General features: G+C 30.8%; 1 protein-coding gene across 1 annotated transcript in view; it reads right to left on the minus strand.

Annotated features, from left to right (window-relative positions):
• The window catches only part of LOC129981049 (sodium-dependent neutral amino acid transporter B(0)AT3-like), a 32579-nt gene extending 31030 nt beyond the window's left edge, over window positions 1-1549 (minus strand). Inside the window, exon 1 of the mRNA XM_056091663.1 lies at window positions 463-1549. Within this exon, the coding sequence (XP_055947638.1) occupies window positions 463-811 (349 nt within the window). The 5' untranslated portion in view covers window positions 812-1549. The remainder of the gene's footprint in view (window positions 1-462) is intronic.
• Window positions 1550-16430: the final 14881 nt, after the last annotated feature.

Consider the following 16430-nt stretch of genomic DNA (forward strand, 5'->3'; position numbering starts at 1 on the left):
ATATGCACCATTGATGCTTAAAATGAAATATGCAATTATTTAGGCTGTTACAAAATCTAATTTTTTTTTATCTCTGTTCGTGTAACGCACCTCTTATCATTTCTCTCAATAAAATATTTTTTAGAGAGTTAAAACAACAGAGTAATTCAAATATAAATTTCACAAGAGGAAAAAATTGCGAACTTATTTTTATGAAAATCAATGCAGTAAAATTTCAGCAAAATATTATAACACAGATGAAAACATTTGCTTAGATGATTAGTGTTTTTTTGGTTTGGTATTAAATGCCTAGGTGATCAGTGTACATGTAAATGCTCGCGTTGTGAGTATAACACATGCACGTTGAATTGATGATGTAATTTCGAAAATCTATATTGAGGGGATATACGGTCTAAAATTACAAAGAAAACAGAGTTCAGTTAGTCAGGAAGAATTATAAGAACTGAATGACTTAAAACTTACCTCCTCCATTTTTCTGTGCTAAGTACGGGAATCTCCACACATTTCCCAATCCTACAGCATATCCAATCGTAGCAAGCATGAACTGCAGTTTGGAATCCCAGGATTCTCGGGTGTCGTCACTCTCTGGCCTGAACTCTGACTTCTCGTCAGCTGACACCATGTCCACCGTCATCCTACCTGGACGTACCGGACTCACATCACTCATGTCGAAGGCGATGTTGGTAGACCCGTATGCTGGGTTTGCGTCCCCATTGTCACCAATGAGGCGCCCCTGCATTTCCCGCAGCTCCATCTTTTCGCCAACGGGCAGTTCGCTCTTGGAATACTGCTTCCTCATTAGGTTCTGCATGTTTGGTTTGTAGCTTGTAGGACCTAGGTTTGAACCGGGGTCATTACAGGACCTAGGGTTAATTGGCTGGGCAGAGGGGTGAGAGGTTAATGCGTAATGTTCGTACAGATCACATCCTCCGATATTTGCCTAAATTAAGTAACACTTATTAAAGAGAAGATAAAGATACATGATAAGCTACGTGATAGGGCCTACATCTCATGAGATGTTGTTCATGCACTTTATCGATACTAAGTGTTCTCTTCGGAATTTCGATTGTATGTTACTTCAAAATGGCATCGCCACGAGATTCATTCTTGTATAAAGCAATACTAATCTTTGAATATGTTTTACACTCCTTCCTTTTTTCCACTTGAGAATTTCAAATCAATTGTTGATCATTCATCTTCTTCTGTTGTTTCAATGAATAAAGAGTAATGCAATATAATATATGCTTGCGGCCAACAGATGTTGGACTCTATTAAAGATTTTGATTCAAAGAAGACTCTGGTATCTCATAAATTTGTCTCTCAGGCACACCGGGCTGTTTTTTAAAGTGAAAAAGAATGTAAAAATTTCTCTTTTCTTCATGTGTTTCAAATATATAACGAATCACGTCATGGAAAATGGCAGCAACTTACGTTAGAGGCACTTCAATAATGTTTGGACAGAAGATTGTAAGTTTAATTGCCGTTAATAATCTTCATGAATTAGTCAAAGTCAATAATTCAACACAATCAGTTCTTTGAAAGTCAATGAGTTTTTAGTATGAACTAAAAGATCTTGTTGATAAAAATTTTATTGCTCCATGAGAAAGTTTCAAAGGCCGTGATACTTGAGAGTCAACCAACAGAGAGCAAAACACTGTTAACACAATTCATATATAAATATATATAAATATCACTTTTCTGTAAAAGAACTGTTAATGTCGTTCTTCATAAAAAAAATCCTTAAGCACATGTATCATTAATAGACTACAAGAATGGCAAAAAGGTACTTCAAGGTATCTGGTTGACTGCCGATATTTATTTTTAATGAAACATTTTATAATATTCTGAAACCGTCGATGAATCTTTTTTAACGAACATGATTAGTATATCTTTTTGAGAAAGATTCAAGTGATTTTTTTAAACATTTTAGCTAGATTTTAGGTGTGAAGAGTTTCATATATAAAAGAATGCTTGACGATCTTTAAAGTATAATCACTGGAAGATGAAAATCTTCATATAGTGATTCAGCTTTGCTTAAATCATTACCTGAAGATTACATTATTTACGGCTTTTCTTTGACTCAATATCTGCAGATTCTGACACATGATTGAGTGGAAATAATCCACAAGAACTGGAAGACAAGTTTGGAATTAGCTCTGAGTTATATACCGTTTATCTCTTCAACTCCAGAAACTAAACAAATGTCTTCTAAAGGCTCAAGCAATTTCACAAAGTAATGCACTCGTACATTTTCATGAATTAATTTTGATTTGATTGTGGCGAATTGGAATTTCACTGCATTCCGTCTCTGAAGTTTTGAACTAATTTGTAGCAATACAATTTTTTTTTCCTGTTGTCTTCTTTCAGTAAATTTTCTCCAACTCTTTTAATAATTTTTTTACAATGCAAAACTAATCTCACGCCTTTAATGTTATTTTATCACCCATTCATTTAGGTAAATCGAATTTTCAAAAACTGATTCATGATTTCTCTTGCAAATTTCTATTAGTATACTCAAAGTAAGTTCATTAACTTAGAGAAATGACTGATTCTTTAAAAACTTTTTTTATGTCTGCGGACAATCCTTAAAATATCCTTCATTTTATAGTAATTTTTATCTTGATTTTGTTAAAAGAATTATTAAAACACATATAAGTTATTTCAGAACACAAACTAATGAAATCTTTTGCAGATGCAATACTTCATCATTTACTTTACTTCGTTAATAAGATATATAACCCATTTGAATGGTGTTTCAGATAAAATTTTGTTTTACAGATCAATTATATATTATTTTACACATATATGATTCTCAAAATAATGCAGCCAATTGAAAAAAAAATCTTAATTGTTTTCTCAAGAACTTCAAAATATTAATTCTTCACTTTTTTAAAGAATTCATCATGTAACTGCTGTTTATGCACGTACAGAAAGTGTCTTTTTTTATTGCTCTCTGAAATTTTTTGAAAAGAAAAGAATTGATCAAAAGAAACTGTATTGATTCTTCTTTAAGACTAAAGCATGTATGACATTTTCATTATGAAAGATCATTCATTTTCTTCATTTTTCATGGCATTGAAAACAGAAACGAATGAATTAACACTGGAAGCACTTGTAATTAACTTGAATTTTTGTATATAAGGATTATGTATGCAATCAGATTTTTGTCCAATTAAGAAAAGAAAATAACGTATTTGTTTGAGGTCGTGAAAAAGCTGATATTTCTCTTATAGAATATTTCTTATGATATCATTGATCCATTTTGAAATTTTCTGCTTATTCACAATTTTGTCAAGAAAAACAATGGGAATTCAAGGAGAATTACTTCTTTCAAGCTACGAAGATATCTAGAAAAGAAATTAAAAAATGAATTATATAGACAAGAAATGGAATTTATGAATCAAAAATTAATAATAAAGAATATTCAAACATTAAATTAATATATTTATAAAAGGAAAAAAATTACATTTACTGTTGTTGAATGGCTTCAAAAGGATTATTATAATGTTATAAGTACCATAAATTTATAAATGTTGAGTGCGTAACAGAGTGTAAAGATAACATTAAACAGATAAAGATAACATTAAAAACTGTCTTCGATAATAAGCTTGAATCTTTCTTGTATTATTTCCATTCATTTCAAAATTGTTATCATTTGTAACTTGAAACTTTACACATTACATGTGTTTAGTCCAAAAGTTTTTGTTTTCTTTTATGCTCCGAGAATTATGTATAAAAAGAGTCTTTCGTATTTGAATTATAAGTATTTGAGAGCAGTTTTAAAAATATATGTCCCAAACAGTTTTTACTTAATTGCTTCATTTCTTTGCATTTTTTGTATTTGGTCTGACTCTTTATCGAAACAATTTTAGACAAGTTTAGAAAGTTATAGATAACTCCATATAATGTCACTGAATAAAACTCCATAGAATGTCACTGAAGAGTAAAATAGTTTAATCAGATCAAAAAGAAATGCATAAAATTTTTCAAAATATTTTAATTTAAAAACATTTATTAAAGTATCTTGTATAAGATGCATCTACTATAGATTCCGAGATCTATATCAGCATTATTTTTCGTAAAAATCTAACTTTATGAAGAAAACTTAAAAAGAGTTAACGGAAATGATCATGATTTAAGACTTAATTTCTCAGAAGTTTTCTTACTCATATGGGCCTGGTGTATCTTAAATTTCAGCAGGAGAGTCAATTATCAAATGACTTCCACTGCTTTGGTTTGAAGGTTCCGAAGAATCGATGTCAGGTTAAATATCATTCTTATCATCTCACCTCAGTTTAAAGCCACAAAGTCTGTTTTAACTTTTTGTTAAATTGTTTCAAAATAGAAATTTAAATAAATAAAATTTGATGCAAATATTAACCAATGACCTTAAAGCATTTGCATCCTATGACGTATTATTCCTCAAACTTCTTCTGTCATGTTAAGTATGGTAGGATGTACATTAGTGTGCCCTAAAATTATTTTTCTATTTGATTTAAGTTTGGTAATAGTTCGGAAAAGCTGTCTTTTAGATTCAAAAACATTTTTTTTTAAAATTTGGTTGCAATATTGCATTATCTTAAAATGCTGCAAAAAACTTGAAATTTGTAAAAAAAAGAAGAAAAAAAAATGAAATTTTTAAAAAGACCTTTACATTTTTTTTCTTAGATTTTAGTTTCGTAATAATGGAGAAGAAAAGTTCAAAAGTAATTTTTAAAAAATTCTGATTGCAATACAACAATATCTTGAGGTGCCGCAAAGAATTTATACTTTGTAAAAAAGTTGAAAAATTATAAACTTTGATAAAATCTTTTTATGAATTTTTCGTTCATATAGTGTTACAAAAATGATTTTAAATTCATATATAAGCATTGTAATTGGGAAAAATTATTAATTACAAAGTATAATAATGAAAAAAAATATTTTTATGTCAAATTTTGCGTTTCTTGCTTTTGTATCCTTAGTGATTACTAATGTTATAGCTACGAAATATTTGTTTCTACTTCATTGCCACATTAAACTGTTTTTTTAGTTAAATTTTGGTATATTCACGCTTGAGTCAATTTTTTTCTCTTATGTATCCTTCTCTTGCGATTGGACCACAGATATTTTGATTCGATTTAGCCACCAGTTTCACAGCTCTTTCAACTGCTTGCATGTGACAAGGAAGCCGGGGAAAGTCGATAACCGAGTCCCCTACATTATTTGGTTCAGCTTCAGATGCCCTCTGTATAAAGTCTTTGAGAGAGTCACTGGAAAACATGTTTTAGCAAGGAGGTTCATTTACGTCATTTTCAAGCCATGAGATCATATCGATGTAATTCTTTTCATCGAAGTTTATCTTTGGAACTCTAAACTTCCTGACTCTGTCTTTATTTTCTGTTCTTGCTTTTAAAATCTGTCCTAAATCAAGGTTGTTGTTTTTTATTTATTTTTTTTTTATTTTACGTTCATCAATCATCCTCAGCATGATCAAAAATTTATTTTCTGAAGCAGCAAAGTACCCATTTCTTTGAATAATTTAATCTATTACGTTCTTGAGACAGCTAGAGAGATAGCATGAATATGAGATAAGGTTAAAAGGATGTTTGGAACAATAAGTACATGATAGGTAACTTAACGTTAACTTAATATTAAACCACACAGGCACCTGGTAGTTTTATCTCTTCTTGTATATTTGATGGATCTGGATGGTTTGCCTCTTTTGGTAAAGAACACTGTTGTTCTTCAGCGTTGTCATTGTCGTCAGTAATCGTTTCTTGTGCACCGTTCATGATTAAACTTAACTATTTTCTGTAGTTCTTTACTCTCTCTTGCTTCTTTCTTCCTCAAAGCGCTTATGGTAGAAATATGAATATTATCTATGACCATTTTCATGTTACAGCGTTGATCGTTTAGAACCTTTTATTCCATAACTGGCACTTTTTTTTCCTTTTAAACAAGTCAGCAACATCAAATAAACGTCTAATTTCTTCTTAAATTCTGTGAGGGTGGAATCAAACTTATCTGAACATTTTCTGCTTTTAGACTTTAATAAATTCCTGTATTTAGCATGATAAGCTTTTTATCATTTGTGAAATTCTTTTGCTAGAAGCAAAAGGAATAGAAACTCTTGAACATGTTTGTTCTATTATGGGAACTGAAGTGTCACATATTTCGCTTACAGAAGGATTCTTCACTGAAGTAATTTTGAGATTATGTCTAAAATAACAGATTCGTAAGTAATGAGTTCAATTTCAAGCAATAGTCTTCTTCTTTCCTATTTTTTGTTTTTTGTTTTTTTGAAAAAATTTTCAAAATAAAATTGATAAATGGTGAGCGACAAGCTGAAACATCAAAAGCGACTTCCTTTCCTTTAAATATTCCTTTAGATATCTTTTAGATATTCCTTTATATATTCCTTTAAAACAGAGTTGGGCATTAAGTCGATCGCGATCGTTTGGTGGACCACCAAGACATTTTCCGATGACCGCCTTTACCAAAACCTAAGACGCGCATACTAAAAGAAACTTCTTGTTACATTCATGCATTATCCATTTGGCCATGTTGACGCGGAAGAAATAACTGAAAATATAAATTATATATTATCTCTTAAGGAAAACGTCGTTTTTCTTCTTCAAAATGACAATTTTAAAAGCACATAGTTCAGAACTTAAGAATAGTTTTTGTAAATCTAATGGCCGAAGTAAAACACCTTAATTTAAAAAAGTTGCATATCATTTAACATCAGTCTTTGGCTCTACCTACCTGCGTAAATCTGCATTTTCCATGATGAATATAATTAAGACAACATATCGTTTCCATCTCACAGACTATCAAACTATCCAGTGCAAGGTTAGCAATTATAATTGTATACCGAGATATTCAAAATGGATGGACAGTATGCAGACTAAGTCTTCTACTAACTATAAGAACTAACTTTAGATGAAAATGATTTGTTTTTAATGTATTTTGAACTATTTGATATTATTATGTTTGAAGCTATTATTATTATGCTTGCATCTTGCTATTATTATTATGTGTGCAGTTACATAGGTTAAGTACATGTTCTGTATTTATTATTAAATTGTAATATGATATAAATATTGTAGACCATTTTTTTAGTTCGCCACACCTACGCCACTGGGTGGACCACAACACTTTGAAAAAATTAGAAGTAGCTCTTACCCTGGGAAAGTCTGCCCACCCCTGCTTTAAAATAATACCGTTTTAGCCCATTTACATCATTAGACTAAAACAGAAAGTTCGTCTTGTACCATAGTTGACGATATTGCGTGTATTTAGATGTTAATATTTTGAACGATTTTTCTGCCATCCATTATATGCAGCAAGGAAATTTTGTTGCAAAGTCCTCTTTGGACGCATATTATTTAAATTACATTCATAACCAGAATGAAGAATCTTTTAGCATCCCTGATTCAGATAAAGTGCAAATTTCATGTTTTGTCTTTATATGTCTCAAAATAATGAAATCGAAAATGACCCAAAATATTTGAGAAAAACAGCGTCTCTCCGACATTCCTGAGAAAACCTTCAGTATTTACATCGTAATATCTTGATAGCTTTGGGATCTTGATAGCTTTTTTCCTTCCTCCGCGAATAATCGCTACGACTCCGAAATTGCGGGAAAAGCATTACATCCGGTCAAAAAGAAACAGGAACTCTCATAGCCCGAGCCATCTGGGTGGAAGAGTAGCCGTTAACGAAGAATTTTTAGTAAAAATCTTGAGTTGGGAGAATTGATTTTTTTTTTTTTACTCTTTTACTTATATTTTTTTATTATGTGTGAAGATAAAATTTCTATTTACCACTCTTTTTCTGCGATGGTAGTTTTTTTTTAACTGTTTTCTTAATGATAATATACTATTTTTTATATTTCCCGAACTTTCTTATCAGCTCAGCAATTAGTTTTAAATCCATAACAATGGTTCACGTCTCACCGCTAAAACTGAAATTTAAAAATAATTTTGTTTCAAAGATGAAAGACCCATTTCTCGATCGAATTGTGCTAATGCTTCTTAAATGGAAAGGGCGCCGTGGTGACCTGGTGGTAAGGTCTCGGCTGCGGAACCGGAGGCCTTCAAGTTAGAGACCCAATTCCACAGAAGAACCGTCGTGTAAGCGTGTCTGGTGCACGTTAAATCCGTCGGTGCCAAACGTCCTCTCGCAAGTGTGGCTTGGAAATTTGGAGAGAGGGTGAAAGCTCAGGAGTCGTCCTCGTCATCTGACTGCGGTTAAAAATTATGAGGTCCGTTCCAAAATAGTCCTAGTGTTGCTTTAAAACAGGGTGCTAATATAACTCTCTAATAACTCCCTAACGTGCTCTTAAATGGATAGTTGCTTTCGTCCGAACCATTATTTTAATTATTTTTGATCCAGATATGTTATGTACTCTCATCACCAACAGCAAGTTGTAAACAAAAAGCTGGAGACTGCATCAGAAAACTATATATGTTTGAAGAAAGTACATATATTGCCACAGCAGCTATTAATAGATATCGCAAATAAATTTCCAAACCCCTTTTGAACTTTCATAAAATATCTGAATAATTAACTAAAGAAACTAACAGCCGAAAAGAAGTGTCAATCATTAGCAAAAAATGAATCCACATTCTTTTTTTAAAAAAAAGCATGAAATTGATTTTAATTTGGAACGCAAACTGATGCCTTTGTAATAGTTTAAATCGCGGGACTACTCTATGATGCTGCTGGTAAGCATAATAGAAAATTCATAAGTAAGTAAGGAATAAGAACTCTTGTTCCTGAGAGAGGAAGTGATTCTTTTGAAAATGAAATACAAAACCTTTCTTATTTGTAATACTGCAAATAATGAGTCAGTGGTTGTTGGATAGCTATAAAATTTCTGAATTTTCATACGACAAATAATTTTATATAATAGATATTTATACTGAAAAACATTAGATTTCTCAAAAAAAGGATCATGATTTTTCAATCAAATAAAAAATGAATTTTTTTAATGAGAAAGTAAACAATATATGGTCCATTTTGCTCTTTTACCTTTTGACATCTCTTATGTAAAAAGGAGAGGGCTTAAATGTATGATTTGATCTTAAAATTTTTTATTCTTATTGGCAAGTCAACCTTCTAACTCTCCGACCCGCCCTAAGGCACACGGATTTAAACCATAGAACTGAATGACCGGACCGCCGCAACAGCAATTGGCGGGAACTGTGGTTGAGTCCTAGGGGCCGACACCGGCCACGGTACAACCCTCCCCGAAGGAAGTACGTCCCGTCATCGGTGGGGGGAGTCAGATCCCCCACCTATTATTGTACCCTCAAGGGTGGCGAGATCCAACCACCATGCCGGAAGCATCTCATCCTCATATCGAGGTGCCCCCCCCCCGAGGGTCTATTCTTATTGGCAAAAAACCATTTCTTACAATGATTTGATATGCTCACTCACAACATAGGTTCTATTATTCAAGCCGTTTTTGAGGAATGAAAGGCACCGCAATTTCTTTATGGCAGGATCGATAAAGGTGATAGATGTGGTACGATATATTATCCACGATTCAATGATTCGCGACGAGTAACTAATCCTGCACGTGGCCTTGCCTTGTCATTGTCAATCATCACACCTTGGTGAGCCGGCATTGACTCGGCTTCTATCTAAGGACTTCGAGTCGAATACCATTAGCAACCTTTCCTTAAATATCTGTGAATTTTAATAAGTAAATTGCGCTTTTCTTTAGAGATTTTAGATGGATATACGTAATATGAAATTAAAAACGATTAAGACTATTTAAAAATCAATTGATTGACCCAAATGGAAGCAGGAATTTGTTTTGCATAGATGAGTTTTTAAGATAATTTTTTTTAGGTGCCTTCCCCAGAATTTCATCAAAAACTTCTTCTTTTCAAAAAGATAATAAAGTAATGCTCAACTTTATTAAATAAAAAAAATCAATGACAAAGTGTTCAAATTAGAATTCAGATATAAAGCTATAAATCCTTCTTGAAATAACTATCATAGAATTTCCGTTATGATTACCTTGTAGAAATGTAGAATGGAAGAATCCAAAAAATTTAAATCTAGTCTATGATTTTGTTAAAATATTGTAATTGTTAAGTTGATTTTTTAACATTTATTCTCGTTTCTTTTATGCATTTACTCTGCACACAGACAAAGCTTTGTGTGTGAAGAATTAGAAATAAAACTAAAATGGCAGACTGCTGATCGAAATATCAGGGCTCGATTCTGATGCGTAGTTTTCTTTTAATTTTAATTTTTTCAAATTAAGTTAACTATTTACAGTTGATTTTAGTTAAAATAAAAATACTTTTAAGGCAAACTACAGCTTAACTCATTTGATCCTTGAACTATAGTTGAAATTTAATTTTTAACGCAGCTACTAAATGATATTAAATAATTCACAAATGGAGATAATTGATAGGAAATTATTAATTCGCCTTTTAAGTCATTAAGTGTTTTAAAATTGATAGGTTTAAATAATTTCAAACATTTATTTTGGTTTCTACAAAATCGTATCTAACTTGGAAATTAAAGAGAGCAGCTGATAATTTTTAAATGCATCAGCAAATTGACCCGACATTAAAATTTGAAAGGAAATAATAAAAAACGGTTGTTGAATCTTTAGTACGTCAAATTTTTAATGAACAAAAGAAGAATCAATGGGATCTGTAGCTCAAATTCGGATGAATACCAGGAAATTAAGGTTTTTCCGTAAACACAATTATTTATTTCGCTATCTAGATGACATTGCATACAAACGAACAGCAACAGACAATATAATAAAGAATGTGAAGGAAGAGAATCATCAGAATGCCCTGGCAGAAATCTGTAAGAACACTTAAAAAAAACTTTAAGCAGGTAAAGTACTTTAGCTATATTTTAAATTCTTTAGATCTGAATCTAAAAAAAATTCTGTAAAAATATGATTTAAGTTAATAAAATCTTTTAATTAATTTAAAAACTAATGAAAAATATTTTGAATGTAAATGAAATTTAGTTTCCACACGATATCTCAAATAAAACACTTGCTCTTCTAAATATCCATCATTTATTAATTGCGCAAGATGTCAATATGCATTTTGTTTCCAATGTTTTAATGATAATTTTGAGTCTGGTATGTAAATGAAATTAATAAATGTAGAATACATTTATGGAATTATTGAATAATTTTTCTGTCGTAAGAAATTTTAGTTAATAAGTATTACCATTAAATTTTTAATTATTTATATCTTAAATTTTAATTATAATTCTAAGATTACGTCAATGAACATATGTCTCGGAATAAAAAAAACTAGTAACATAGCAATTAAAACAACCTTAAAATGCGTCAAAATCGGACTTTGATTTCCCATCTACTAAGTGAGTGCTATACCGATCGCACTGTTGAGTCACTAAGTGGCAGTGACAGCATTCTAGTTTATAAGCTATGTCAATAGTTTAGAGATTATTTAATCAGCATTGACTGGCTATTTAATACTTCAATAAATGAAAATTCTAATGGTATGCTACCATTTCATTAAATCTCGTCCTGAATTCAATTTTCCAACGCTTGCTCTCCTCTTGTAATTCCAATTTTTAATCAACATTACAACACAAGTACACATCGTTCTATGCAATTTTAGTAAAATTCCTCTAAAACAGGTGGCCTTAGCGGCTAGTAAGTTCATTTAAAGTTCATTTACTGTGAAATGGGTGAGGATGTGTCCCTGAAAACTTGGAAAATCCAAAATAATAATAATAATAATAATTCTATGTGTTATCTTGCATATGTTTTTATGCCTTGTTACAACAGCGAGGCAATTACTTTAAAGCGTTACATATTAGTTAGGCTTTATGAAAAAGATAAAAAGCATTAACACAACTTCATAAAAACTTCCACACGCTATTACGATATTTGGTACTTTGTCTTTTTTTGAGAAGTTTTGTTAAAACGATTATTTTGTGAAGATATCGCAATTTTCATTAATGTTAATTGATTACTGTTTTTATTTTCTTTCTTTTTCTAAAATTCATTCAACGTATAAAAACAAAATATAATGCTCAAGTGTTGATATTTTTCGCACCCAAATATGAAGTGAGAATTCTTTTATTTCATTAACTGTATCTGTCGAGATCAGCGGCCCTCCCCTTGTCACCGTCTGCTTTAACTCATCCCCCCTCTGTCATTAGTGGACGGATCCCTCCCCAAATTAAATCCGGAATATGTTATCATGCATCAATCCAACCTGCTTCGAGGGGGAAACACTCCCCTTCCCTGGGGATGTTCGAATGTTATCTCACCCCTTCAGAAAGCCGTCGATTCGAAAGGCAGTGCGCTTGCAAACAAATCCTGACACAAATTGACTTGTAAGCTGGTGAGTGGAAATTCTGAATCACTTGTCAACGGAGACTGAATGAAACTTTCGAATGATCGAGGTTTGAGTCGATAAAATGATCCAGTTTTTACATTTTAGTGAATACCAGGAATTCGAAGACAAAAATTGTGACGTAAAGTGTTTCTGTCGAATTTTTCCGAGTTAGTTAGCAAATGTAATAATAAGAAATCATCACAATTAAAAGCTTTGATGTTATATCTTTAAACAATGAAAACAGTTTTTATAAACTTTTGAATATATTATTTCGTTTTTAATTTCATTTATCTACAAATTTTAATTTTTCCAGATATATATGGGGTAGGGGAAAAGTATCATATAGCACAGAAATGAGGTTATGAAAAGTATTTTCAGCTAAAAACTAAATTCTCAACTAAAATTCAAACGGATTATTGCTAAGAATCCTTCCACCAAACATCTCATCAACAAATAGACATTTTCCTGCTGCTGATGTGATGCATGTTCACTTCACGTTGGAAGTAAATGTCTTGCTATAGTGGGGCCTGAAACTTTAGAAAACGGTCATTTGCTAAGTTTTCGCTCTTATCATATGACCTAGGTTCAAAATACTGTGGTCTCGTCCTGAGGTTATAGTTTCAAAACAGGAATATTAATCTAACTAAACTAAATCTTGCTGTAGAAGAAGCCTGGAAAAGCTATTAAAACTTAAATACCTTAAAAGAAGAAGTCGGCCTAAGCATGCAGACGTAGCACAGATCTTATGACTAGAGCTGGATTCAGATTAATTTATACAATCCTAGATTAAAGCGACAAAAGTGGTTGTTCCTCTTGTGTACAGCCGGTCACCCAACCACCACAGAATGAAGTAGCATTGATAGGATTTGTTGTGGCCGATTACGGTTTTTATCATAATCCGTCCGTAACTCCGGCCGATTCACTGAATTGACATACTCTTCAAGGTGGTTGGACCTCAGCCACAAGGTGGTCACTCTCTGAACTTCTTCTTCATCTACAGTGTACCTATCGTTCTATTAAACCACTACTTTAGAAAATCCTTTTAAGAAAAGACCAGCACTTTAAGAAAATCTCAAAATTCTCCAAAATCTTCCAAATTTCCGCTCCACAACAAAAGAACTAATTTTTATTCAAATTTAAAAAATCAAATAAATAAACAAATTACAGGATTAATAAATTTATTTTAAAACATATTTTTAAAAAGTATTTGATAATTAACTGTACTGACGAAGATTTTTGTTTAAACATTTATCTTGCCATTCAAGATAAAAGAAGAAATATATTTTGTTGTGTATATAGCACCGCCTAGTGAAAAGCCAACGTATCTTTATTGTAAATTATCAACAACTAGGGTTCATGCTACAAACCCTTCATTAAAATTTTAATTCATCTTTAAGATATATGTTAAGATTTTTATATTTTTTTTTCTCCTTCTTTGCAAAGACTTTTAATACTTTTTTTCCGTTTGGAAACTGAAATAATTTCTGTATAATAGTTGATGAAAATAATTGAACATTTTAATATTCATTTTAAACAGAAAATTAATTTACTAAATGATTTCTAATACCCAAGAATTACTTTAATATTTTTTAAAACTTATTGCTGGATTTCTTTTCTACCAAGTTACGTTATTTATGACAATCTCGACATGAGCGGCAATAAATTTGTTGATTAAGTAATTTTTTAATACTTATTTTCTGAAATTCATAACTTGCTGATAAAATATTTTCTTTTAAAATTTATTTATACATTCTAATGATCTTGTCAAGTAACTTGTTTAATTTCTTGTGATTCTTTCTTCCGCTCTACGACACATAAAAATACTTTTTAAGTCATCACGTTAACTTCCCACTTCTGAGATAGTTTAAACTGACAATAACAATATACCTAAAGCTTATTCTTAATTTCTACATGCTTTTTAAGATTTTTATTTTAATAGAATTTTAGAATTCAACAAGAAATAAATGAACACTTTGAATATCAATTATAACATGTTAGCTTTACTATGCTTTTGTCCTTTGATTACAGGTTTGCTCTAAACGCCAGAATTGACTGAGCAGGAGGGAGAGCCTCCCCTCCCGCACGGGGATTAGGAAAATCTTCTGCCAGGAATTGACTAGACAGGAGGGTGAACCAACCAAACGAGTGGGATATTTTAGGGATTAGAGCAAATTCCGCTCGCGTGCGGCAGAGATTCACTACGATTTAGAGATTAAGAAGAGTGACTTCCATTTCGCTACTATTGTAGTAAGCATCCCATTGTTCCTATATATTTGAAGAATGAAAAAAGAACTATTTTGCTGAAAATTATAATTGCTTACGAATTGCAATTGCACACACATAGCAATAACTGCACAAATTTAATTGTTCGCAAACTTTTAATTAAATTTGTTCATTTCAAATTTGTATTGGTTTAGTTTTGTAAGCGGCTCTTCATTCTCTTTCTGATGGTCTAACAATTTTAAAATGCATTCACTTGTGAAGTCAAATAAAAATTTAATTATTTTTAATGTAATTAAATTTTGATTCCATAAAAGAAGCACTAATTAGTAATATTTTTGAAGAAAAATTAATTTTAAGATTTTATATTTAAAGCAACGGATTAAAGAAGAAATTTGTTAAATAAGGAAATAAGTATAATTTAATTTTAAAAATTTAATGCACAGTATAATAAAAGAATCATTTTAAAAATTTCTCTTGTTAAACCTATCAGATTACTAATAGCGAATATCTTTCATTTTCATGTTATTGCAATAAATTCTCCTTCCACTTCCGGAAATTCAAATGACTTAAAAAAAAACTTTTTTTAAGAAACATTTATTTAAACTGAATGATTTTTTTAAAAAAAATCTTCTTTAATAAGGAATAAATATAGTGATTATTGTTTCCATTAATGGAGAAGTTATTTGGAAAAAATGAATGCTTGCAAAGAAATCTCAATTATTTCTTTTCTTGTTTTTTCGTAAAACATTTTTTTTTCAGTCTTGTTTGTTTTACAATCGTTTATTTAATTGGGATGTATTTATAGATTTTCTCTTACTTATACGATCTAAAGAATAGTTTAAAGGCTTGCCAATGATCGTTTTTCTTCAATCTTCATGTTTTAATCCTTTCATTTCAAAACCTAACTCGAGCGTTGAATAATAATTTTTTCAAGCTTATAATCTATAATCTCCAATTTGCATAAACGTCTTTAGTGTTTTAGGCTTTATCTTTAAATAACGCTATTTCATGATAAAACATCAATGCTAATATGACTCTCAGTAAAAAGTAAAATCTGCATATATTAAATACAATTGTGTTATGCTGATATCTTTAAAATGAGTAGGTAGTCGCTTTAATCAAGAATTAGATTAAATATTAAATTAAATAATTAATTAGATTAAATATTTTAAGTGTTGATTGAAATAGGTGTAATATTAATTTACATTTTTAGTAAGTAATTTAGTTAGTTAACACAGGTTGATTTTAATGTATCGCAGCTCTCAAAGAAGCATTGAAGGTTTAATATCATTCTTACCATTGAAGGTCCAAAGCAGAAACAGGAGAGGGACAAAGTGCCCTTAGATTTTAACAATTTCCCCTCATCTGGGAAATGCAACTAATAAATTATCAGGTCAGTCATTTATATTAGAAGATGATGAAAGTTATTTACATGATGATAGGCAATTATTTTGGAATACATAAAAACTGAATTTATCATTTATATAAAGATATATATCCAGAACGGTGTTTCCAGAAAAAGGCTCAGTGTGAATTGTAAGAGCTAACAGACTCAATTAAAGACATTTTTTTTAAATCTTTCTTGATGTCATCTTTTCTTTCATGTGGAATTTTCATAATGGTTATAATTCATAACATACTGTACTGCTTTGTATAATAACTTCACACTAGATCTATAAATTTTCAATATTGGAAACGGTTAATATGAAATGTTTTGTCATCTTTTAATTTATAAAGCATTGGCTTAGAAGATACCCATCATTGCAGATGTATCCATCATGGGAACATAAACTTAATCGATAGAATAGCCCTGCAAAAGCTTCATACCCTTTAATACACACACTGATTTTTATATTGAATAAA

The sequence above is a fragment of the Argiope bruennichi genome, chromosome 8, assembly GCF_947563725.1.
Source record: "Argiope bruennichi chromosome 8, qqArgBrue1.1, whole genome shotgun sequence".
NCBI lineage: Eukaryota > Metazoa > Arthropoda > Arachnida > Araneae > Araneidae > Argiope > Argiope bruennichi.